General features: G+C 41.8%; 3 protein-coding genes across 4 annotated transcripts; all 3 read right to left on the reverse strand.

Annotated features, from left to right (window-relative positions):
- Window positions 1-336: 336 nt before the first annotated feature.
- On the reverse strand, window positions 337-14226 carry spag5 (sperm associated antigen 5). Its single transcript, XM_053501294.1, has 26 exons — window positions 14158-14226; window positions 13725-13750; window positions 13494-13601; window positions 10695-12958; window positions 9358-9553; window positions 9119-9235; window positions 8620-8712; window positions 8096-8230; window positions 7856-7975; window positions 7221-7313; window positions 6891-7025; window positions 5647-5740; window positions 5270-5417; window positions 4616-4666; window positions 4237-4411; window positions 3937-4070; window positions 3680-3848; window positions 3287-3413; window positions 2726-2821; window positions 2465-2591; window positions 2255-2387; window positions 2053-2133; window positions 1758-1904; window positions 1465-1539; window positions 1250-1330; window positions 337-502 (listed from the first exon to the last, which is right to left on the reverse strand). Exons 2-26 carry the CDS (start codon window positions 13743-13745, stop codon window positions 431-433), a joined length of 4992 nt encoding a protein of 1663 aa, XP_053357269.1. The 5' UTR covers window positions 13746-13750; window positions 14158-14226; the 3' UTR covers window positions 337-430.
- A 678-nt stretch (window positions 14227-14904) lies between these two features.
- Window positions 14905-19650, reverse strand: trmo (tRNA methyltransferase O). The gene is made up of 6 exons (XM_053502453.1): window positions 19358-19650; window positions 17615-17805; window positions 17203-17377; window positions 16788-16945; window positions 16079-16588; window positions 14905-15533 (listed from the first exon to the last, which is right to left on the reverse strand). Exons 1-6 carry the CDS (start codon window positions 19444-19446, stop codon window positions 15259-15261), a joined length of 1398 nt encoding a protein of 465 aa, XP_053358428.1. The 5' UTR covers window positions 19447-19650; the 3' UTR covers window positions 14905-15258.
- Window positions 19651-20270: 620 nt separating this feature from the next.
- On the reverse strand, window positions 20271-23583 carry hemgn (hemogen). 2 transcript variants are annotated; one of them, XM_053501404.1, is made up of 4 exons: window positions 23414-23583; window positions 22720-22810; window positions 21302-21717; window positions 20271-20666 (listed from the first exon to the last, which is right to left on the reverse strand). In XM_053501404.1, exons 1-4 carry the CDS (start codon window positions 23472-23474, stop codon window positions 20557-20559), a joined length of 678 nt encoding a protein of 225 aa, XP_053357379.1. In that variant the 5' UTR covers window positions 23475-23583; the 3' UTR covers window positions 20271-20556. The 2 variants fall into 2 exon arrangements, with proteins under 2 accessions (XP_053357379.1, XP_053357380.1); XM_053501405.1 differs by having other exon boundaries at window positions 22732-22810; window positions 23414-23579.
- Window positions 23584-24652: the final 1069 nt, after the last annotated feature.

Here is a 24652-nt window from a genome sequence, read left to right on the forward strand (position 1 = left end):
AGGTTCTCTAAAATGATATCAATCTATCAGTTCTGTCCCAAACACACAATTCCGCGAGGTCCGATTCTTACTTAGTGTTCCAAAAGTATGCTCACAAGCGCCCTCTATGCTTCCTAGCAGGACACTGACTTAGCAGCAGCTGCTTGATACATGTTTACACCCGTTATCTCGGGGACCCAAATGGAATCTTTAATGACCCCGGGCCTGACCACGTTACATTTGTACTTACCCGAGGACGTGTGTAAGATCTGAACATGTTATGATGTCAGTAAGATACAGTCTAAGATTTACACCAAAATAATTTTTATGAAGAAAATTTATAAACCAAAAAACATATTTGAGTTTTAATGCCAGTGAAAAATAACATTTATTAGAAAAATTGAAACAGAGTCAGTTATTTAAAAAATAAAACAAAAAACAAAGAACAGAATCAGTTGAGATACTCCACTAACTTCTGCAGCTCAGGACAAGTGCTTACTACATCAGGTACAGACGCAAGAGCCTGGGGAAGGGAGGGAGAAAAACAAAACAAACAAAAAAAAACAGTGTTTGTTCACTAATGCACTTATAGCATAAATCACAATTACAGTAACCTACAGTTGCACAATTATCCAAAGAAAAGTCGATTTTACAATAAAATATACTTAAAACAAATGTAGGGAACACAGTACATTGAGTTTGAGCTGTCTACTGCCAAAAGAAAGTGCTGTAGTGCATAACATTAAGCCTTCATAAAATCAAAACGTTTAATCTAAGCATGTGTACTGCATTAACAAACCTACAAAGCTTGCATACAGTCGACATCAAGAAACTAATGTGCTGATGCTAAATGCCTTGGTCACACTTTTACTTAGGGCTTGCCTACATATAATGGTCAAGTTTATTAAATTAAATTTGTTAATCGATGTACTGTACATGATAAAAATCATACACATGGTTTCTGTGGAGCTTAGTAAAATAACAGCTTGCTGACATTTTTTTCTTTTTAATTTCTAAAAATATAAAAAAAAAAAGTGTGTGTGTGTTTATACTCTTAACCAGCAATAGATTTTAGAACAAACAGAACTGAACAAATTCTAGAATGCACACTTTCTAGTTTATTTGTTATGTTTTTATCCAAATACAAATAACAGCCAAACTGTATACACTTAAAGATTCTTTTTTTCAGGTTTTATTAAATTTGTAAAGACACGCATGTGTGTGTGTGTACGTGTGTGTGTGTGTGTGTGTGTGTGTGTGTGTGTCCCACCTTCCTGGCAGTCTCGATCATGTCATCCAGCAGGTGAAGCTCACGCTCCAGTTTACTCTGATTCATCGTGTGCACCATTTGCTACAAAGATAGAGACTCTTTGTTATACAAACATCACAAACACACAATTTTCATATATTATAAATGGCAGAGGGATGGTTTTGTTTGGAGTTGATACACATGTAAATAAAGCATTATAATAGTAAATTAAGTACGTGTCTCTTTGCTCGTTCCAGCAGTTTGGATCTGGATTCCTCAACCTCTGTAAGACTGGCCTTTAGCTTCTCCACCTGAGTACAGCACGCACAAATATTATACGGATCCATTAATAGCTGAAGAAAAACACTGTGCAATATTGCAAGGGTGCACAAAGTTTTGCACACAAATATAAACTACTGTCAGAAGATTAATCAAGACCTTTTGAACCATCAGAAGTTTCACGATCTCTACTGAGACGCATTATTATTACTTTAAGGTTTTGAGGGTGAATGAGTTCTCGCTGCAGTACCTCTCTCAGGAGGCGGATCCTCTCGTCCAGGTCCTTCATGCTGGCTGCTGATTGGTCTGTGGATCGTAGCTCTGCCCTTAGAGCCTGCACCTCCGCCTGAGACTGCTGCAGCACCCGGCGCAGATCCGCCACCTCCCTTCGCAGCTCCTACATGCGTGCACACACACACACCATAAATAAGTTATATACTTAAGCAGTACTCTGTATCATTAGTTTTAGTACATTACTGAGAACAATTGTTTATGTGTGTGTGTGCGCGCACATGAGTGAGAGAGAAAGGGTGAAGTTCACTCACGCTGTTATCTGCTCGTTGTTTCTGTGCTGCATCCATCTTCTCTTCCAGCTCACTGCACAACTTTTTCAGGGTCTTCTCATCCTACACACACACACAAGAACTATTTATCTCTAGCATAATGGCAGTGTAGAACATAGTGAATGATGTATGGATTGCAAGGTGTCTCTCTCTTTCTCACACACACACACACACACACACACACCTGTCTTTTCTGATGCAGCGCCTGTGCATCTTTCTGAACCTGAGCTTTAAGGCGGGACACTTCCTGTTTAAGCGCCGCCTCCTCAACTGTGTGTCGGCTACCCTGGGTCTCCATCGCCTCCTGCAGGTCACGACTGAAACAGCGGCAGAATTTTAGTACGTTACTGTGTAACACAGACACAGAGACACACAGTGTATGCAAGTTCCTCACATGCTCTTGTGCAGAGTGTGTATCTCAGAGTCTTTGTGCTTTTTCAGCTGCTCGATGGCCGACTGGAGCTCCGACACACTCTCACCCAGAGCCGATGACAACTCTGACAGAGTGGTGCTGTGCTTAGCTAAAACAAACACACACACACACACACACACACACACACCATTTGGCACACCTATTAGAGGTATGAAAACAATTTTGCTGTTTTTCCATCACTAACACAAACCCTTACAGTATGACGTGTATTAAGCGTGTTACCATTTGTGTTTTGGAGTTCAGCTGGCATGATGCGAGTGAAGGCGCTGCTCCCGCTGCTCAGGGTCTCGATCGTGTCCTCTTCCTCTACACAACTTGCTACACACACACACACACACACACAGTTGTATGCCATGCATCAGAACTATTCATAACCATAACCATGTCTTCATTAAAAAGTGAGCTTGGAAACATTTGACTTCCAACATTATGTCTCTGACAGACATTTGATTGCCACTTGTGTTCATTAAGCTCCGCCCACAGGACACACCCAAACACAAAGTCCTTCTGGAAAGAATAAACAGTTGCTAAGGCCACGGCTTAATCATGTTGTACATTCATGTCAGGGTATTTTTATAGAAGTTAGGAATAACAAACATTACCTAGTGCACGTTTATTTTATTTATTTCTTTAACTGCCTTTTTTTTTTTTTTTTTTTTTTTACATCATCCTACTCATGCAGGTACCATTAATCTGTTTCTGTTCATTATTGACTGCCCTATCCAAATGTCGGTGTTTGTGTGTGTGTGTGTTTGTGTGTGTGTATACGTGATTGGTACAGACCTGGTTGCGTAGGTAGCGCTGTAACACAGGGTTGCTCTTCAGTCAGAGCGTTAATGACCGAGTTAAGAAATGAGCTGCAGGACTGAGCCAGGGCTGATGGATCAGGTTGGACCGGACCATTGCAGCTCTGTTTGCGAGGGAAGAGATAAATAATGATGATAACGCAGTCGCTTTATTCACATCACGGCACTCTGGGGCAGAAAGGGTGGATTAGATCTCTGTAACAGCGGCGCATGGTTCCAATAATGCTTTCCAAAGCAGCGGCTCGAGGTGTACAGTGGAAGCGACACACTCGGGGTCGTTCGGGGACTAGCGGCTATCTTTACTTTATGTCAGGCAGATGTGAAGAGTGTTCATCTCGAAATGAATGAAAGTGTGTGTCCGTGTGTGTACCTTGTGGTTGTCAGAAGTGGTTGTGTTGTCAATGAGAGCGCACACACGCTGCAGCAGTAGGGAGGTGTCCAGCACACCCTGGGCGAGCTGCTCTCCCTGATCCAGCAGCATGAGCCGAGCTTTCTCACGCGTACTGACCAGCTCCTGCTGCACATACTCTTTCTCCACACTGCGCGCACACACACAACCACTGGTGATGACGTACAATTAAAGTGTGTGTAAGGTTTGGTGTGTGTCTATGGGTTGGTGTGTTTTACCGTAGCTGCTGTAGCTCCACTCGGAGATCCTCACACTCCAGGTTTCTCTCTCTCAGCCCCTGAAGGTGTGAACGCAGCAATCCCTCACTCTCAGTCAGCTGCTCTCGGGTCAGCTCGTTCTCCGCCTGTAGGAACTACACACACACACATATACTTAATTGTCTGCTTATTGTCCATCTTAAACTACACCTTTAGAGTAGCTGCAGCCACAGAGCTCATGACGCTCTCATTGATACTGATGTTTTCAAAGCCCAGAGGGTTGAGACTGGGCGTGTACTGTATATACACACACACACACACCTCACTCATCTCCTTGGCGTTCCACAGCTCACTCTGGACCTGTGTGAGTCTGCGCAGCTGCAGCCGCTGATTCTCCGTGTCAGTGCTCAGCTGAGAAATAAGATTCTCTTTCTGCGCCAATGTCTGCTCCAACTCCTCTACCTTCCTCTCACACACACACAGAGCTGCCTGAGCACTGTGCACACAGAGAGAGAGAGAGAGAGAGAGAGAAAGAGAAGAAATGGTGAAGTGTCGGGTTCAATAAAGAAACTAAACAAATCCAAACTTTCAAGAAATAAAAATGATCAGCTTCATCAGAAGACAGGAGTGTATACATCACAGATGTATCACTTAAATTTATCACATAATTCTTCATTCCTGATGCGTTGTGTGTGTGTACCTGTCTGCTCTCTCCGTGGCCTCCTGAATGTCGTGCAGTGACCTCTGTAGCCTGAAACCATAGATTAAAAAAAGGAAAAGAAAAAACACCCTGAGCACTCAGCATTGATAATACTCACAACACTCGCAGTAGTAAATCTCTGTAACACTTGATAATACAGTACACACTTCATCCTGAAACACTTCATATGTTCATTGACCCTGGTGGTGATTTGTTTCTGTTCATATTTTTTGTTATCCCTGTAATTGGCTAGCTGATGTGCATAGGTTTGATCTACACCATATGTGATCAGTGGTCTGATCTACTCTATTCAACATATCAGTGGGCTGAACAGGCTGTGTCAATGTGTGTGTGTGTGTTTGATGAGTTTTCTGAAACATGCAAACCTGCAACATCCATGTCATGGTCTATGTCACAGGGATCAGACTTTTTTTTTCTTCATTGTGATGTTTGATATGAACTTTAAGTGAAGCTGACTTTTTGCAATGTGCTTCTGCCACATGATTGACTGAACAAATAACTGCAAAGATATGCAGATGTTCCTAATAAAGTGGACAATAAGTATTTATATAGCATTAGAGGTAGTGCAAGAGGGTTTTTTTCCCGTGTGTGTGAGTGTGTGTGTGTGTGTGTGTGTGTGTGTGTGGTGCGTACTTGCTGGTCTCAGAGGTGAGTGTTTGCTCCAGGAAAGCATAAGAAGCCAGAGAAGATGAAACTGTAGCCGAGAGCTCGGTTGTCTTCCTCTGTAACTGAGAACGCTCGTCTTCGACCTCAGTCAGCTGCTCACGCAGAACCGCCATCTCTGTCGCCAAACACACACACACACACACACACACACACACACACACAAAATCAGACCAATTCCTTTTAGCCTCATTTTCCCCCTTTTTACATAATCACATGTACAAAAAAAGAATCCTCTCTTCTTTGGCCTTAATGATGCACTGATAAATGTGTGAGGTGTGTATTGCCACTCATAGTGTCCGTGCTTAATATTGCACCCACCTACAAATATACACACATACACACACCTGAGCTCATGATGGTTATCTGTGTGTTGAGATCTGCAATCTGCTGATGGGCGTCCTGCAGACTGGAGTGTGTCTCATACAGCTGCTGCTCCATCTACCTCGCAAACACACACAATTGTTATAATGTATTAATCATTCAATACAACATTCTGCCACACAATAACAAATAACAGTAGTGTACACATTAAGATCATCCTTACTATCCCTGTATACTGGGTCAAGTGCTGCATTTTATTCACTATAGTCAATATAGGGAAGAATAAATTAATGAAATCTTCCACGCCCAAGTTTTGGCTCCACTGTTTAACTGTAAACCTGTACATTTGTCATGTGACATGCCTGGAATCAGTCGGCCAACCAGGGATCTCGGATGGCTGCTCTCATCATGAGGACGCAAGTGCACGTTAGGGTACGCGTGTGTGTGAGAGTGTGTGTAAGTATTTTACACCCCCCCCAGGCACACAGCAGTTGCAGATATGAATCAACACGACAAAACCCTAACCGTTAAAAGTTTACCTGCACGTCATCTTTTCATTCACATTAATTAGACAGCGCATGGTGTGTGTTCTCAGTGCTCTTCAATACTGTTAAAATGAAGACGGACAGAACGCCTATATAGCAAATGCTGCAGGGATAAAAAGAATTGGTGTGTGCGTGTGTGTGCGCCAATGAAGATGGCATTCAGGCTAATCTAACTATAAACTGCCATGATTCCTTTCTGCAATAAACGTTCCCTGTGGATTACTCTCAGTGGGAAGATGTGAGTGATGGTGAAAGGCTTCAATTCTTCTCTTGTCAGAGCAGTGACATTGCAGTGATCTGCTCCTTTGAAAATCACTTTGGCGAACACCTCATAAAGTTTAAAGAAGCAGCAGCTTTGATTTTGATGGCCCTTTTGAGTAAACTGCTGGATACGTCATTTCGTTTACAAGGTAAATGTATATTTCTGTATTAATCTAACATCAGTTTAGCATGTGTGTGTGGACTGAAGTTGAATGTGAGTGATTTCAAGACGTGATTACTTGAACTTATGCAGCTCTCTGGAATATAACTGATGGAATCTCTGTGAATAAGGGTTAGGGTTAGGGTCTGGGACTTACGGTGTTTATGCAGACTTTATAGTGCAGAGTGTTTACATCAGTAAAAGTACTGTAAACTTATTCAGATCAGCACAAGACCTATAGTGTAGGGTAGTGTGTGCATGTGTGTGTGTGTGTGTGTGTGCATGCATGTGTGTGACAGACCTGTTCCCTTTCCTCTACAGCTCTGTCTCTCTCCTCCTGGTGTGTGTGACTCTGCTGTACAGCTGCTGACGCCCTGTGCTGGAGTTGATGCAGTACTGGATACGTCCTCTGGAGGAGCTGCTGAGCTTTATGGAGCTGGAGAACACAACAAGGTTCAGTACACCAGTGTGCAGTGTGTGTGCACAGTGTATCATTGTGCAGTGTTTATATCTAAATGTACACTGATGGAGTCTATTAGGGACAATCTTAGTTATAATTTATATTTACGTTGTTAAGAGTACTATACAAATTGCATTGAGTGTGTGTATGTGTGCATAGCGTGTGTTTTACCTCAGCAGACAGGCGTGTGTGATCCTCCAGTGTCTCTCTCAGAAGTGTGTTGGCTTCTGTCACAGAGTCCATGTGCATCCTGTTTAGCTCCACCTGAAAATGGTGGAATCCCAGACAGACAGACAGAGGTTTTGGATTAATGACATACCGTCATGAAAAGAGTGACAAGAGTATTAAAAAAAAGTATTGATATGCAAAAGATAAAAAATACAGCTTCTTTAACAGAGAAATTGTGCTATAAAAGTGAAATAAAACATTACTATACTCTCCTTCGAGTGTGGTCAAACTACACAGACAAACTTACAACATCAAGGTTAGGGTGCTTGAGGGTAGACATGGTGTTTAATACAACAGGGTCTGTGTTTAGTGTTATATGCATGATCTACTCTATATAAGGACAGGACATCAGAGACCTGGTCTACCCTACCTAGGACAGGACATCAGCGTCCTGGTCTACCCCACCTAGGACATCAGCGGTCTGGTCTCGTCCACATAAGACATCAGTAGTCTAATCTCCTCCAGACATCAGTGGGCTGAACAGACTGTGTCCATGGAGCTAATGTTCATCTGTGTGGGTGTGTGTGTGTGCGCGCCTTTGTGTACATGAGCACAGGTTCATGTGCGCGTGTTCTCACCAGCTGTGGGTAAGTGTGTGAAAGTGCAGCTGTAAGTTCCTCGTGTGATCCAAGGTTGCACTGGAGATCAGACACTTGTGTGGTGTGGTGGACACGCAACTGCTCCAGCACCCGCAGCACCTACACACACACAACAAATTTAAACTTTGTGTAAATATTCAAGCAAAAATATCACCTCTGTATTATGTTTTGTTTAACCAAATGTGTCCATGCATGTAGGCGTTTGTGCAAGAGAGAGACCGTGGATTTTTGCTCCAGAGCTTCTTCCATCTGCTTCTTCATATCATCTCGGTCCTGCACACACACTCTGTTCTTCTGCTCCATCTTGTTCAACGTGTCCATACAGCGAGCTTGGAGAGCCTTCATCCGCACCAGCTACACACACAAACACTTTAATTACTCCAAAAATAAATTAGTAGGTGACTCTACTAAGGACTAGCCTGAAGGGGTGAATTTTTTGTTAAAGAAAAAAAAAGTACTAAATTGTGTCTGTCAGTAATACTATCACACCTGATGGTTTGTAAGGAAGTATGACATGATTTAGAGGAACTGTGCTACATGTGTCCTATACCGTGACTATGGTGTGTGGTTTGGAACACGCGCACAGGGTGTCAGGTTCTCTGGAATGCAAATGTGCAGAGACGTGAACTAAAAAAACTGTAGAAATGTGTTAGTGAGGACATCACAACCATGCAGTGTAGTCCCTCTTAAGTACAGCACTAGTTAGGGCTAGAAGGAAAAGAATAGGGGTTAGGGAGCACTACCTGCTGAGACTGGATCTCCTGATCATCAGTAACGATGCCTTCTAGCTCCTTCATGGTGCTGAGAGCCTCCTCTGTTTCTGATCTGACCTGCAACTGCACATAGACATAGCTTGGTCAAACTCAACCTGACGTGTGTGTGTGTGTGTACAGACAGACAGACAGACAGACAGGTGGATAAGTATTTTACAGCCATACTGTACTTGTGTTTACCGACAATAGATTTAAATGATGTGTGTGTTTGTTTTGTGTAGCTGTGTGCGTATTGTGTAGGTGTGTCGTATGTGGGCCAGAGTGTGTACTGTATACACGCTGTATAGGTGTGTGTAGTCTGTGCACAGTGGGTGCGCAGTTTTGTGTAGTGTGTATTGGTGTGCGTAGTGCGTGCATGATGTACACAGAATGTATGATATGCTCTGCTTTGTGTAGTGTGTATCGATGTGTAAAGATACGCGTAGTGTGTGTATCATGTGCGCAGCGATGTTTGGTGTGTGCGTGTTACCAAGGTGCTGCTCATGAGCTGCATGGCCAGGTGTAAGCTGTGAAGCGTTTCCTGATCGATCTCCAGAGTTCGGATTCTCTCTAGAGCGCTCACATACAGCTCTCTGTACGGCCCCGTCTACACACACACAAAGTTCACTTTTCAGTCACAGAGAAAGAAACCCTGCAAAACTGAGATCTTCACAGAAGAAACTAAACATCATCGGTACAAAAGAGCTGAGTCTACACGTCTGCTCGCACCTGACTGAGCTCGGTGCGGTCCGTCTGGACCAGGCGGTCTCTCAGGCTGGACGGGCTCGACTCGCTCCTGCCTCTAACGTTCTGGTTCTGGGCCAAGGTGAGCTGCTGAGACAGAACCTCCACCATGATGAGGGTAGAGATCATCTTCTGTTCCAGCTCAGAGCGGGATAAAGACTCCAGGTTACTGCGACTCACACTGCAGACACAACACACACACACCAGGATTATGAGGATTAGTGAATTGTACGATCATTTGTTCAAATACTCAGGGCAGATGTTTACTCAGCAGTTCAGTGAGTCGCTTGTTCATTCAGGTTGTGTTTGATTAGCCGTTTGTTTGTTTACTTAAGTCACGTATGAAGTCTTTTATTTTGTTTGTGTAGGACAGCCACTCGCTCGTTCATATGACTTAGTTCATCAGCTCGGACAGCTGTGTGCTTGTGTGCGTTATATCAACCAGTTGTTCATTTGTGTGAGTCAGGCGCGGTCAGTTGAGCTCAGTCATGTGTTAGCTGTTCGTCATTCGTTTGTTTATTTGTTTATAATTTGTTTATTTGTTGAATCAGATGAATGTTTCAGTCAGTGTGTCATTCATTTATTTATTAGGATGAACCTTTTGGTTGATACAAAGAAATGCTTAAGTCATTTGAGTCACTGATTAATTTGTTGAGTTGGATGAACCCTCAGATGATTTGTGTCAGTTGTTCGATTATTGATTCAAACGAATGTTTTGTTTGTTTGAGCCAGTGAGTCGCTTATTTGTTGATTCTGGTGAACTTTTGGTTGTTAGCGTCAGTGAGTCATTTATTTGTTGATTCGGATAAATGTTTTGTTTGTTTGAGTCAACAAGTCATTTGTTTGTTAACTTAGATGTACAATTTTGTTTGGTTGAGTCACTCACTTGTTGATTCGAATGAATGTTTATGTCAGTAAGTCGCTAATTTGTTGAGTCAGAAAAACATTTGTTTGTTTAAGTTAGTGAGTCAAGTTGTTAATTTGTTGATTCGGATAAACACTTTAGTCCTTTGACTTAGTCAGTCGTTCTTTTGTTGAATTGGATGAACGTTTTGCTTTTTGGAATCAGCAAGTCTGTCAGTTGTTGATTTGGATAAATGAGTCAGATTCACTAAATTGTTAACTCAAATGTGCGCTTCAGGCAGCGAGTCACTTGTTTGTTAATTTGTGGAAATAAGTCACAAATTCGTTCGTGTTCGTTTGTTTATGTGAGTTAATTGTGTCAGTTGTTTGTTTGAATGGTTTTAATGAGGCTGCTCTAAAGAATGTGTTCCAACCAATCAGAGTCAGAAAGGCAGCTCGTAAACACACATCCCCGTTACCTCCAGAGCAGGGAGTCTGTTGAAGTGCAGGCGTCGGAGACGTCTCTCTCCTTCCTCGCCTCCATGACGGCAGAGGTGTTGGTACTGCGCTCCTGCTGCAACTTGGGCGTGGTCCACACGCAGGCGCTGTGTTGCTGCACCGGCGTCACAGCTGCTGGCGCGGAGATTTTGCCCGATGCTGCAATCAGTAGCTCGCCCATTTTCCTGAGCTGTTCTTGAAGAGGTCCTTTCCCCACTGCGGAGAAATCCTTTGTGACCTTGTCTCTATTTAGAGCGAGATCAGATACGGCCGCTGGTTTTGGGGTTAGTGGCGGAGCGAGTATAGTGGAGTGCAACTTGGGTGGAGGTATGGGACTTTCTGAAAGCCAGAGGTGTCCAAGTGCTGAATGTTTAGGAGTGGAAGGCTCAGAAAGAATGATGTGGCTCCACATTTTCATTTGAGCTTCTACATTCACACTTTCAGAACGCAGGATTTCAGGATCGGCGTGGGTCGACACATCTCCGTCGTGGCTGATTATGCTGTGGTTCTCCAAGTTCTGGGTTTCTGCAGTACTGAAACTTACAGAAATTCGATCTAGACCAGGTTCGGAAAGGGATATTTCTCCCTGTTTATTTGAAAACACTTCAACATCAGATTGCATGTTCTCATCCTTAAGAACATTTTCTTCAAGATTAGCGGACGTGTGCTGGTCAAGATCTCGCTGCGGGGCAGGTTGTGCATCAACTGCCTCTGTGGTGTTTGAAGAACCTTCAGGAACCATTACTTCAGACTTAATATCATCTGATTCCTCATTTATCTCTAAACTTTCTGATTTTTCCAAAACCCCAGAACTGGAAATCTGTACACTGATGTGAGCATCAATTTTAGAAATGGTCTCGTCAGGATCACTTTTTATGACGTGGCAAGAAACACTGTTGTCTTTCACGCTGACGACGAGGCTTTCTCCTCCTTGATCACCTGACTCGCTGTTGGCCTGATCATAGATGTTTAACCCATTCACGAGTACAGACATGTCGAACATGCTGTACATGTTCTCCATCTCCACTCCAGCTTCTGAGACGTGAAACATGACATCATTTTGTTTCTCTGGGGACTCTGCAGTGGAGTTATTTAGGGCACTGTGAGCATCTTTTGTGGAAATGACACTTTCTCGATTTTTAGTGGTGCACATAACAGGATCATCTACTTGTTCTGGAAGAGATTCCGTTTCCTTGTTAAAGTATGGATGATCAAAATGGCGGCTGGGAAGCTCGGTGTGCTCGTCACTGGTCTCCTGCACTTCTGAATCTTTAAAGATGAGTGATACGTTCTGAACAAGTGATTCACGTTGCAGAAGTGATTCTTCTGATATTTCAACTTCTCCTCCAGGACAAGAGAAGGATTTAAAGGTGACGTCTGAAGCGTTTTTGGGAGCAGATTCAGATGGATGAATTTCATAACCACCATGTTCATCTTCATCACCATCATCCACCATTTCTCCAGATCTCAGCTCAGACGTTTGAGTGTTACAGTACAGATGATCAAAATGACGGCTGGGAAGCTCTGTGTGCTCGTCACAGGTGTCGCCCTCAAGATCCTGCACTTTTAAATCATTATCCACGAGTGACTCATTCTTCATTGGTGATGAACTCTGTGAGAGGGATTTTTCTGAGATTTCAACTTCTCCTCCAGGACAGGTGAAAGACTTAAAGGTGACGTCTGTAGTGTTTTCAGAGACAGATCCATGGTTTACAGACCCATCCTCCTCCTCCACCATTTTCCCCAATCTTAGCTCAGATGTTTGACTATTACAGTACGGATGATCAAAATGGTGGCTTGGAGATTCTGAGTGTTCATCAGAGACCTCATCTTCAAAACACTCAGTGGGATTCTCTAAATCTACATCTTTATCATCAGTTGATTCACCACCAACGAGCGAATCATCACCTGCGATCTCGACCTCTCCTCCAGGACAGGTAAAGGATTTGAAGGTGACGTCTGTAGAGTTTGTGCTGTGGCTCAGAGACCGAGCACAGGGGGCATCATGGTCCTTCTCTGTCCAGTCTGAGGTGAACCTGCAGTACAGATGATCCTCGTGTTCGCCCTCAGTGTTCTCGTGCGTCAGTGTGGTGTTATTACCAGTGTCTGGAGAAGAGTCGAGAGTGACTAGAATGGGTACGTCTAAGAAATCGGATCTGTCCGAGATCTCCACCTCTCCTCCTGGACATGTGAAGGATTTAAACGTGATGTTTGACACCGATGTGTTCTCTGAGAGGTTTTCCTTCTGTATAGGAATAAAAAAAGAGAGAGACAGTTTTATTTAACTCCGCCCACAGATTCCAGCTCCTACTGTGGAATCCAGTTTACAAAAACTCCTCACGTTCCCTGATCTTTACCTTTAAGTCTATAGACACAAGTTAGCTTTAGATTAATCACCATCTGTATGGTGACTAACCATAGTGAATCTTTTTTTTTTTTTCACTTTAGCTATGAGATTAACACTGGGGAAATAATTACATCACTTTTCATGGTTAACTGGGTAATATAATAAGAAGAGAAGGAGGCGTCTGTGTTTTTCCCCACTTTGTAGTGTGTTGTGATGTGTTGAAAATAATGTAATTCGTGAATGTGGGAAAGACACCTGTTGTCTCGTATCTGTAATTCTCTCATTCAATCTGTTCTTATGTTCTTTTTATTTGAATTTATCTCTTTGACAGTTATTCTGTCCTGTCTGCACTATTAACACACACACACACACACACACACACACACACACACACACACACACACAAGTGAGATACACAGTGTTCCTGCAGTACCTGATCAGAGGTCACCTCACACACTTTAACACTGGAAGGAGTCAGCTGCAGTGCTGACCTTTCATTCTGTACATCACGCAGAGGAGCTCGATCACACCTCACCGTGTGCTGCACACACACACACACACACAAACACACACACACACACACACACACACAGTTTAGAGTCAGGTCTACAGCATTAAACTTCAAAGTGATTGTGGCTGTTCAGAGCAGTGAGGATGTACTTACAGGGGCTCTGACATTCGACATCACTCCTTTAGAGAGAGAGAGATTTTAATAATAAAGTTAATGATTATAAAGTGTACTGAGCACTTTGAAATTCTACATGATCATTATTACTCATTACTATTATTCAGTGATGTTAATGATTTTAACCACATTTAGACAATAATTCATTACGTAACATTAATATAATATAAACACTTTAAACATTTTTTAATGAGTTACAGATTAATCCTGCTTGTAAATACTTTACAAAATGTTTTATAGTTGTAATTAGGAAAGTTAGCATTAGCACCAAAGAATATGTCAAACTACCACACGAAAACACCTAAACCCCACAGTTTTAAACTACGTTTGTGTTATTTCTTTATTCACTACTATTGAAACCTCTAAGAAAAGCAAAATATATTATTATTATTATTATTATTATTAGTCTTACCTCCTTTTCTTTTTAATAAAACAACAACCCAGTGCAGTCGCTTGTTTTTAACCGCCGTTCGGTTCAAAAAATTTGACGCGCAGTGACGTCATCTGAGCGCGACCGGCTTGTGTTGTAGCGACAGAAAGAGTAAAAGTGTCTTTTAACTCCCTCTAGCGGTTAATAAACTAATATAGCTAATAAGATACATTCTTTAAAAAAAGGCTTATTAATATAAAAAATATTTTTACACTATATATATATATATATAAAATACTAGACTACATTTTTCTTACATCCATTTCTGTCAAGACAAAAAATGTAATTTTTTAGAAACAATAAGTCAAATCAAGTCGACTCATGTAAGCTTTATTGGGAAACGAACAACGTTCCTCCAGGACCAAGGTGCTACATACAACATAAATTAACAAAAACTAACTAGCTAACTAAGAATTTTTGATGAACATTGATGATTTTTTGAATATTGTGCAGAAGAGCATTTACATGTTGGTGTGTAAAATAGTTTTGATATTGTAGATCGGTGTGTTTGCACGTGTTGATTAATCAGTCCAGTCTCAATGTGTTGAGTTAATCTGAGTGATAATGTGTGTGTGTGTATCAGTCCAGTCCCTTTTTGTTGAGGAGACAGATGGCTTGTGGAAAGAAGCTGATACACAGTCTGGATGTGTGTGCACAAATAAAGAAATATGATACAATTACTTATACAAACAATATTTATTACTGTTAATTCAGTTAATAAAGGCATTTAATTCAATTCACCCTAACATTCATCGTCTATACCGCTTTGGAAACATAATTGGGAAAACCAATTATCCAAATCCGCATGTCTTTGGACTGTGGGAGGAAACTGGAGTACCCAGAGGAACATGCAAAGTCCATGCACACAGAGACGGGAATCGAGCCTGGCCGAGAATCGAACCCGGACCCTGAAGGTGCAAGGCAACAGTGCTAACCACTACACCACCGTGCCGCAAGTTCGATTTTAATTCAGGTTAATTTACATAGCGCTTTTACATTGTTAAAAGTATTAGAGTAACACGCGCGCACACACTCACAAGTTGTTATAATGATGATTCAGAGTATTTCTTTATTACAGACAGTTTATATCTGAGAGAGAGACGAGGCGACAGAGGTAGGCGCACTCTGAGCCTGAGCCTGTGTATCTGTTCTCGTCACGGGCTGCACACGCAGAACTTCAGCGAATTCGTCCCCGAACCAGCAGGTGACATGAGCCGTGTCCAGAGTGAAGAAGAAAAGGCGATCGCTGCAGCACTTTCTCCGGTAAACTGATCTCGGATCAGCTGCTAAAACTCCCTGGATGGTGGCAGCTGCTTCCTCTGGACCGTTCAGGAACTGGAACTTCGGCCTCTCTAAGTCTGATTAAACACATGAGAAGGTTTTGCATTTACTACTGGGTCAACATTAATCTCCAAAAGTACTGAAACAGCAAGGCCTGTTATTTTGTTTTTGTGATCCAACAATACATTTGACATTTAGGCTTGAGATCGGAAAAGGAAGATGAGAAAAAGGCTTAAATTTTCAGCTTTAAATTCCTAATATATATACAGTACATCCAGATGTGTTTAAACACCTAAGACTATGACACGTTTTTTGTTTAATCCTGACCATTTTTTTATGATCAAAAATATTGGAACAGGCGTTTGTTTTTGTTGCCCAGGTGTGTCCTTTAAGACTCAGTTTTTTTTAAGCAGGTAAGTGAGTTTTACCTGTGAGAATGCATCTGTTGTTAAAAACTATTAACCAGAGAGCTGAGAGAAAACACCCTTTAAACCCAAACCCATTCATATATTATATATATATATATTAAAGCTGTCTTTGTCTAATTATATAAAAAACACTAATCTTTCTATCTAACTGAAATAAAAAAGTGATTATTATTTTTAAAATAATTTTTGGAGACCTGAGCAGTGAGGGGGCAGGAATTCGGCGAGTTCCCTTTCTGCAGTAGGAGTGAACCTCACACTCAGAGTGTCTACAGGAGGGTGTCTGATCCAGGATGCGACACTGCTCTTCGACACACACACCTCCTCTTCAGCTCTTGCTGGTGTGTCAGTGTGTTTATCTTCAGCCCTGCTCTGTGAGCACAGTGCCCCCTGTTGGAGAAACTCCCTCACCTCCTCAAGCACACCGCTAACATCAGATCCTGCTGAAAACTCCACAACCTCAGCCTGCCTCTCATCAGCTTCCGGGTGAGAGGAAGTGGCGCATGAGTTCTCCAAACCCTCCGGTTCTATGGGTTCTGCTTCCTCCCAGCTATCAGTTGTGTCTGAGTGCACGTTCTGTTGGCACTGGGGCTCTACAGGCAGCATGGTGTGTGTGACGGGAGAGTCGTAATCGGGGATATAGGGTTTAATGTCGAGCACGGGAGTGCCGGAGATCAGATCCACACCTGACAGGTGCAGGACATCACCTGGAGAACATGAGGGAAAGAAAGAGCAGACATAAAAGGGGTGTGGCCTCTAAAATCTTCACTTGTCAGTTACAGTTAAGAAAATAGAGTGTGTGTGTGTGTGTCCTGACCAGCAGTAGTACAATATGTGTCCTGACCACCTAAAGAGTATGTGTGTGTGTGTGTGTCGTGACCCACAGTGAAGCATGTGTCCACTGACCTGTGACAGCGTCCAGCTTGGCAAGGGTGAGGCCAATGGCGTTGGGTCGGTGAGGGCTGCGTGTGGAATAAACTCCCACTTTCTCTCCGTTCAGTCGAGGAGGCTTCACTTTAGCTTTATAGCTCATGTGTCCGTTCTTATGGAAGAGAAAGATGAGCCTGGAGATAAAGAAAATGCAGGAGAAAAAGAGGACCAGACTGAAGAGTGTGATCTCCCGTAGCATGGTTTTGTCTCTACAGAACAAACAGTCAGGTGGGTGTTTGATCTAGATATTAAGCTCTTGGATTTTGATGAACCTAATGATTTTGTTAGTTAAGTATGAGAATTTAAGTGCATGTGATTCCTAAATAAAACAGTAAGTAAATCAAAATGGATCACATATACTGTTCCTAAACACACACACACACACACACACCAGACATGGGAGTAGTGGTGCAGGCCAGTGAGAGCATGCTCAGGGTTGTTGAACACATTGGACTGAATTTTGAGACGAGCTCGAGACGAGCTGCAGACGGCCGGCTGTCTGGGCGTGCCGTTCTTCTGATCGAAACAGGAAGCGATGAATCCAATTGGAGCGGTGCGAATATGTCCTAAGAAAAGAGAAAAAGAAGAAAAGGACATACAATGTTTACTAGTTCTATGTGTCATCTTTTGGGTGGTGTTACAGTAGCTAACTAGGTAAATGTAACCATGATAACAGTGTCTCTCCATGAAATCTATCAAAAATACAGATTTATGGGGTTGTCTTTACTGAAACAAAACATCAAAAGGGATGTGAGTGTTTGTAAACGATGTGTAATGATCTCAGTGTAGTGTAGTGTGTTAACCTCTCTCTAAAGACAGCTCCATCCCCTCTGCACTCTGAGCGAGGTATGATGATGATGATGATGATGATGATGAAGAGGAGAAGGACTGACTCTTCTTCATCATCTGCTTGTTATCGAAAACATCCTTCAGTGTAGAGTGCAGAGATGCCATGTGTTTCCTGTGGGCTCGAACCGAGCTCTCCAGATACTGCCTGAAAACATAACGCACACGTCAGAAGTTCTCCCACCATGCACCACTGCCTCATCATTACAGTTCTAGATCATGATAATACACCCATCAGCCTTACCATTATGACCACCTACCTAATATTGAGTAGGTTCCCCACTTCTGCAACGTAAACGGTAACGCACTGTGTGTTCTGACACCTTACTATGCGAAACAGTCCTAACCATTTCCTCAATTTGAGCGCATCAATGAGCCCTGGCCATCCATGACCCTGTTGTCTGTTCACTGCTTTTCCTTCCTCGGATTACTTTTAAATTAAATTTGGTTCATATAGTGCTTTTGTTATTTTGTTATGGTTATTGTCAAAAAGCAGCTTTACAGAATAAAAAATTCTGTGTATGAAATGTTGGAAAATGTGTTTAAATCGAAATTATCAGATGGTTCCTGAAGAGCAAGCCGAAGGCATCGACGGCAAGAAAAAACTCCCTGAGATGGCAACAGAAAGAAACCTTGAGAAGAACCAGAATCAACAGGGAACCCATCCTCACTCCGACCCAGAACATCCCACAAGAGATGCAGCTTTTGTGACCCAGTTGACTATCAATCACAACTTGGGCCTTCTCACGGTAGTTATAGTTACGATATCTCGTGGCAGTGGCAACTGGAAGGGAGCGGGATGTATTAGACAGCAGGTGGAACTTCTGTCCCCGAAGTTGCTGTGTTGGAAGCAGAAACAAATGGGCAAGGCCAAATTCTACATTGTACATTGTGTGACTGTGACCATACCTAACTGCCATCTCTCCTCTTCTTCTCTTCCCCCCCTCTCTCTCTTTCCTCTCTCCTCCTGTCTCCCCCTTTCACTCTTTCTCTCTCTCTGTCGAGCTACACATGTCGTTCCTGAGCTGCCAGTGATCCAGACTCCCTCTGCCCTCAGGGAGTTTTTCCTTGCCACTGTCGCCCTCGGCTTGCTCACCAGGGACAAACTGACCATTTTGATTCATACAAATTTACATTTCATACAAACTTAAATAATTCTTTTGATTGCGTAAAGCTGCTTTGCGGCAATGACAATTGCTAAAAGCGTTATACAAATAAAATTGAATTGAATTGAAATTCTGATGGCTGAAGGACTCGGACAGAGCAACTCCAAAACTGCAGCTCTTCTGGGATATTTCCTGGTTGCAGTGGTCAGGACATACAAAAATTCCAAGGAAGGCAAAGCAGTGAACTTGAGACAGGCTCATGGATGGACAAGAATCACTGATGATGATGGGAGTAAAGTCTGGCCTGTGTAGTCTGATCCAGTATAAGATCTGGTGTAGATCAGATTGATTGAAGGTTAATGCTAGCTAGTTGTGATAGAAATGTGTCAGAATACACACACACACACACACACACACAGTGCATCAGTGTTTTGGGTGCAGAAAAGAGGAAAACCCAATATTAGACAGGTGGTCATAATGTTATGGCTGATCAGGGTGTACATGGGTAGTGATATTCCTTATAAGGGGCGCCAACATTAAGGGTGGGTGCAGCTTGTACATTATGCTATGAGCCGTTATGCTAAAGACACCTACCTGAGGTTCTTCAGCTCTTTCCTCATGACTGAAACTTGCTGTTTGAGCCACTGCACATGTTCGGAACAGCTGCACGTGCCAGACGACATTTTTATAACAAATTTTTTTTTAATTTAAAACAGAGAATCCAGCTTCCCAGGGGTCTAAATCGTATAAACCTAAATTTAATCTCAGATTAACACTGTACATATGGATATGCCTTAGATTTCCCTTTAGAAAGCGTGTTGTTGATTCACTTCCGCATTGTAACAAAGCCCCGCCCTCCTGCTCCATGATTGAATAGAAAGTATCCCGCCTCGTGCGTTAGGATTGGTTTGTTGGCGGTTGCTTGCTGAACTATGATTGGCTAACACATTCCCGCCTTCTGCCTTAAGCTCGGTTAGTACGTAATGGATCTCCGACCCCTGTATCCAATCAAACGTGAGGAGGCGTGGATTTATAAAAGATAAAAAATAAAAAAGCAGAAAACGGACTAACGCTAATCATACTAACGCTAATCAACGAGTTATATCGTAAACGTACATATTGTTAAGATAAATAAAAACTAAATGGTTATTTATAGCAACTTATAGTATTTTTGTCCACCGTTTGCATATCATTCCCGCCATTTAGCTTATATGTAAATAATGTCCACTGATTGGATACTGTTGGTGTAACTAACCAATCAGAGCGCAGGAGGCGGGATTTAAATATTTTAAAGCTGGACAACCAATAGTTAGCTCTTCGTTTTTTAAATAACTGTTTTAGATTGCTTAATTAATCATTTAGCATGTTATAAACCACACAAATATTGTATATTAACACTACATTTCTTTAAGTCTATGATGTTTTAAGTGTGCCTTATTTGTGTATTTTTTTACACAACTGTCTTGCCATATTTTGCTATAAAAATAAAAACTCAGAACAGCAGTCGTACAAATTCACTGTTTCTCTTTTTATTTAAAATGATTAATGTTGCAGAAAAATGTCTTCAGGCTCAAGAAAACAACATCAGAATGCAATAGGCACGTTAATAAATATACATTTTGTTCCTAATTAAAATTACACGTAAGGAGTAAACGAGACTCGTTTGATGAGCTACTGGTTCATTTTAATAGGCTTATTTCTCATACACACATTAGAAATTTAACAAAAGTAAAAGTTAACCAGAGAAATACAAAGTGATCAAGATAAGGCAACGTTATGTGGGACTGAACGGATTAGATAAGGTTTCCAGGAAGGGGGTCGAGCTGAGGCGACGCTAACACTGTATCTGAGAAGGCTTTGTTCTGTTCAGCGAGCTCGATGGCTGACGGTTCCTCAGCACCATCTGCAAAGAGACAACCTGCATGTTATTGCTAGATATATCATTAAAATCAGTCAGGATCAATAAACTCTAAAGTAATTGTTGATTGCTAAATGTACTACATTTCTTCACACAAAAGATCTCTATTCCAACCCAACAGGGCTAACTCCTAAGGGGTTACATCCTATAAACCTGGCTTCAATACATGTAATAATCTAAATCTAAACTGTAGTGGTTTAATAAGGTGCTGTTTAAAATCTTTAAAACTCAAGCGGCAAAGATATGTGCTGGTAACATGGCATAGGTCAATGAAGATTAAAAAAAGATATATGTGCTTATATGGAAATCCTGCCGGTGTGTTAACACGGAGGCTTCAGACATCAAACTGTGTATTTGGGTTTTCGGATATCACATAGAACAAAAATTATCTTTAATTTTATAAAGGGTAAATTTTACCACTACCAAAATATGGATCATATGATATTTATGGGGATTATATGATATTGCAAAAATGTAGAACTCTCAAAATGAGCATATTTTTATTATTACTTGGTCATAGAAACACCCCAAAACAACATTAAAAACATGTTATCATGTGTATCTGTGCCATATGCCAAACAAATAATGGTTAAAATGCTCTGGGCTTTAAGGGCTACTACCTTGATCGATTACAAGTTTATCTTGATGGACGTCTTTGTCCTCTTCCTCATCAGGGCCGAGATCTTCGATCAGAACCTCTTGAAAAAGGGCTTCACTGCTGGGCTTTACCTCTGGAGTCCTGACAGGAGCAGGAAGAGGGATAGTGGCAGAAACTGCAGCAGGAATCTCTGGGACATCCAGATCAGGAGCTGCTGACAGTTGGGCAGAAACAGGGGCAGAATGTGGGGTAACCACTGCGGTAACCACTTCCTCTGCTTGGCTGGGTGTCTGCATTTCGCCTGCATCTTGATGTTCTGTCATTTCAGGCTGTTCCGTCATTTCAGGCTGTTCTGTCACAGGGACGTTCTTTCTTGGTCTGCCTTTCTTTTTCGGAACATTGTTTGTCTCCCTCTTTGCTCGCTTACTGCTCTGAGCTCTGCAGGGTTTCAAAAAAGAAAACTTGTTGGTTTTTCAGTTAAAGTAGCCTTCATGCTGTGTGCAATATGCAATATAAAACACTTACAGCTGGGTGCAACTGGGAAATATTGTGTTATCTAAGTTATCAGACATTGTTGCAGTAGTCTCCTCATTTTCTCAGGTGAGTAAAACACACCATACTGCCAGTCAGAACACATTGCACCGCTCTCAACCAATCAAAATATACCGCACCGCTCTCAGCCAATCAGAATACATTATACAGCTTTTAAATAACCAAAACACACTGCACCGCATTCAGCCAATCAGAACGCACTGCACCGCTCTCAGCTAATCATAACACATCATATTGGTCTTAGCTCCACCAGTCAGAACACATAGTGCTCTCGGCCAAATATATTAACACTAACTGCTTTAACACGTCAACCTCTTTTCAGCCAATCAAAATACATAATACTGCTCTGATCCAATTAAAACACACTGTAATGCTCTCCACTAATTAAAACACAATGGACAGCCCTCAGCAAAAAAGAGCACGCTGCACTGACATCAGCCAATCAAAAGACAAATACAATGTCTACCACCAGTCAGACCAGACTGTAGTGTTCTCAGCCAATCAGAACACACCATACTTCTCTAAGCCATTTAAAACACACTGCGCTGTTCTCCGCCAATTTGAATTTATTATACTGTTCTCAGCAAATGAGAGCACACTACACTTATCTCAGCCATTCAGAACTGCTGCAGTTTAATGGAAAAAATACACATTTGCTTTATCCTAAGTAGCCCAAGCTGATTTTATAATTTTTTTTAGGTTCCTGTCACAGCAATTTTCAGAATTTCCATTCTGACCTTCTGCACAGTTCTGTGCTAAACATGAGACTTTAAGTTATCAGATAAGAAAAAAACTAAAAGCCAAAGAATTGCTGTAAATGTGTGTGAAGTGTACAATGGTTCTGCGATGCTAATGGACCCACAGTACCCTTCACAGGCATAAATTTACCCATAAACCCACTGGTTAGTTGCTCGCTCTTCTGCTTCGGCTTTCCTTTTCCTCAGCAGATCCCGATCCCGCAGCCGCCGACCGGTCCCTCCTGGAAACATATCCCACATTCCTTTGGTTGGCAAATCATCATGCTAACAGATTCACAGCAGGTCGAATATTCTAATGAATGTAAAAGTTAGCAAAGAAAATGACTCTAGAATGATAGGTAATTAGCTAATTAGCTATTAGCATAAAAATACCCTTCTATTGTAATTCGAATTCATTATAAAGCCTGAAAAAGGATAAGGTTATCAATCAAATCTGTGTGTTTGAGCATTTAGGACATAGCTGATGGCTAAAGTTTAATAAGTGCACTATGTCGTTGTGAAATGTGGTTTGTTGTGATGAGTAGCGCTCGTTAGGCATGTCAGTCAGTGCAGAGCTGCAAAGCTTAAAATAATATCAATAATATTTTGAATACTATTTTTATGTAAAAGTGTGTTTAGAGATGATTCTCTTAAAGAAATAAAGAGTTCTTGCGTCTTAACATACACAAACACCTTGAACTCTAACACAACCTCAAACAGCAAAGGCGACAACATGGTAATTAGCTGGGGCTAATTAAAAAAAAACAAGCTCCTCCACATTGACACTGAGTTCATGTTTACACACAAGAAGAAGAAGAAATTGCTCTCTAAACTCAAACTCGTACCTTGGTCATCCGCAGGGACTTTCATTTCAATGGGGACTTTCTCATCGAGCGTCTCCTCCATTTTGTTACCCGATCAAACACATAAAGTGCAAGTGGAAGACGGGCGAGTGAAGAAAAGCACTGTGGCTCCTGCCCCCTGCGAGACGAGTTATCAGGCTAAACATTAACGCTAAGCTGGGAGAGTTCGTGCAACGCCGCTCTTATCTTATTTGCAAAGGAGGAGAACTTGGCACGGGATTTAGAAAAAAGCGGGTCATGCTGTTGGCATAGATGGTAATGAAATGGTGTGTGTGTGTGTGTGTGAGTAAAAAATAACATGTTCATTTTTGTTTATTTAACAGTTTTGGTAAGGGACAGGAGCTGGAGGGGTACTGATGTACTATGTGGTAGTATTAAAATTACTCTATGTAAAAAATACAATACTGATACCTGATGGAATCATACCCTTCGGCCCTGCCAGCATGTACACATCTGGCTTAAGAACCAACAGCAGGGTACACTGCCATAAGTTACAACTCAAAATTTAAATTTAAAAGAGCAATCTGGTTTGTTGTTTAATAAAAACAGCCTGGTATATGAACGCTACATACTGTATGAACTTTCCAATAATAATTGCCCATGGATGCCCCGTCCCCTTTCCCCACATTAACTGAGTAATCTCTTGACTCTTTTGAAAGATGCACTGGTGCAAGAGAATGTTTCAAGTTCATTAATGTAAAGTAAAATGTATTACTGTGTATGCATGCGTGTTGGTTGATGAGTCAAGAGACCATGTGTGTTGGCTACCATAGAAACCATGAAGCATCAGAATGAAAACATTAATATAAATGTGTGCTACTGTCAGAGCTAATGTTATGGAGAACACTTTCTGACCAATCAGAGTCCAGGAATCCACAGCGCTCTGGTGTGACCTGGGATAAATGAATCTCTCTTAAAGAGATATGAATTCCAGAGTGCTGAAGCCCTCAAAAACATGCTTCCTTCTTCTAAAGGTTCTCAGGTCAACATTTCCACATGTTACAATACACTTATCTCACATTCTGAGATCTAATTATCCATACTCTCACTTTCTTATCTACAGACTCTACAAGCTCTTAATGTCTGAAGTCTTAGCCCCTCCCTGCTTCTGTTCCCTGGTCTACAAGCCCAGACTTCTTCAAGCTGTTAATCATTTACTCATTGATCACCTAACACAGCTATCTGAGCAGACGCTGAGAAATAAAGGGATTTTATAGGACC

The sequence above is a fragment of the Clarias gariepinus genome, chromosome 8 (assembly GCF_024256425.1).
Source record: "Clarias gariepinus isolate MV-2021 ecotype Netherlands chromosome 8, CGAR_prim_01v2, whole genome shotgun sequence".
Classification (NCBI taxonomy): Eukaryota; Metazoa; Chordata; class Actinopteri; order Siluriformes; family Clariidae; genus Clarias; species Clarias gariepinus.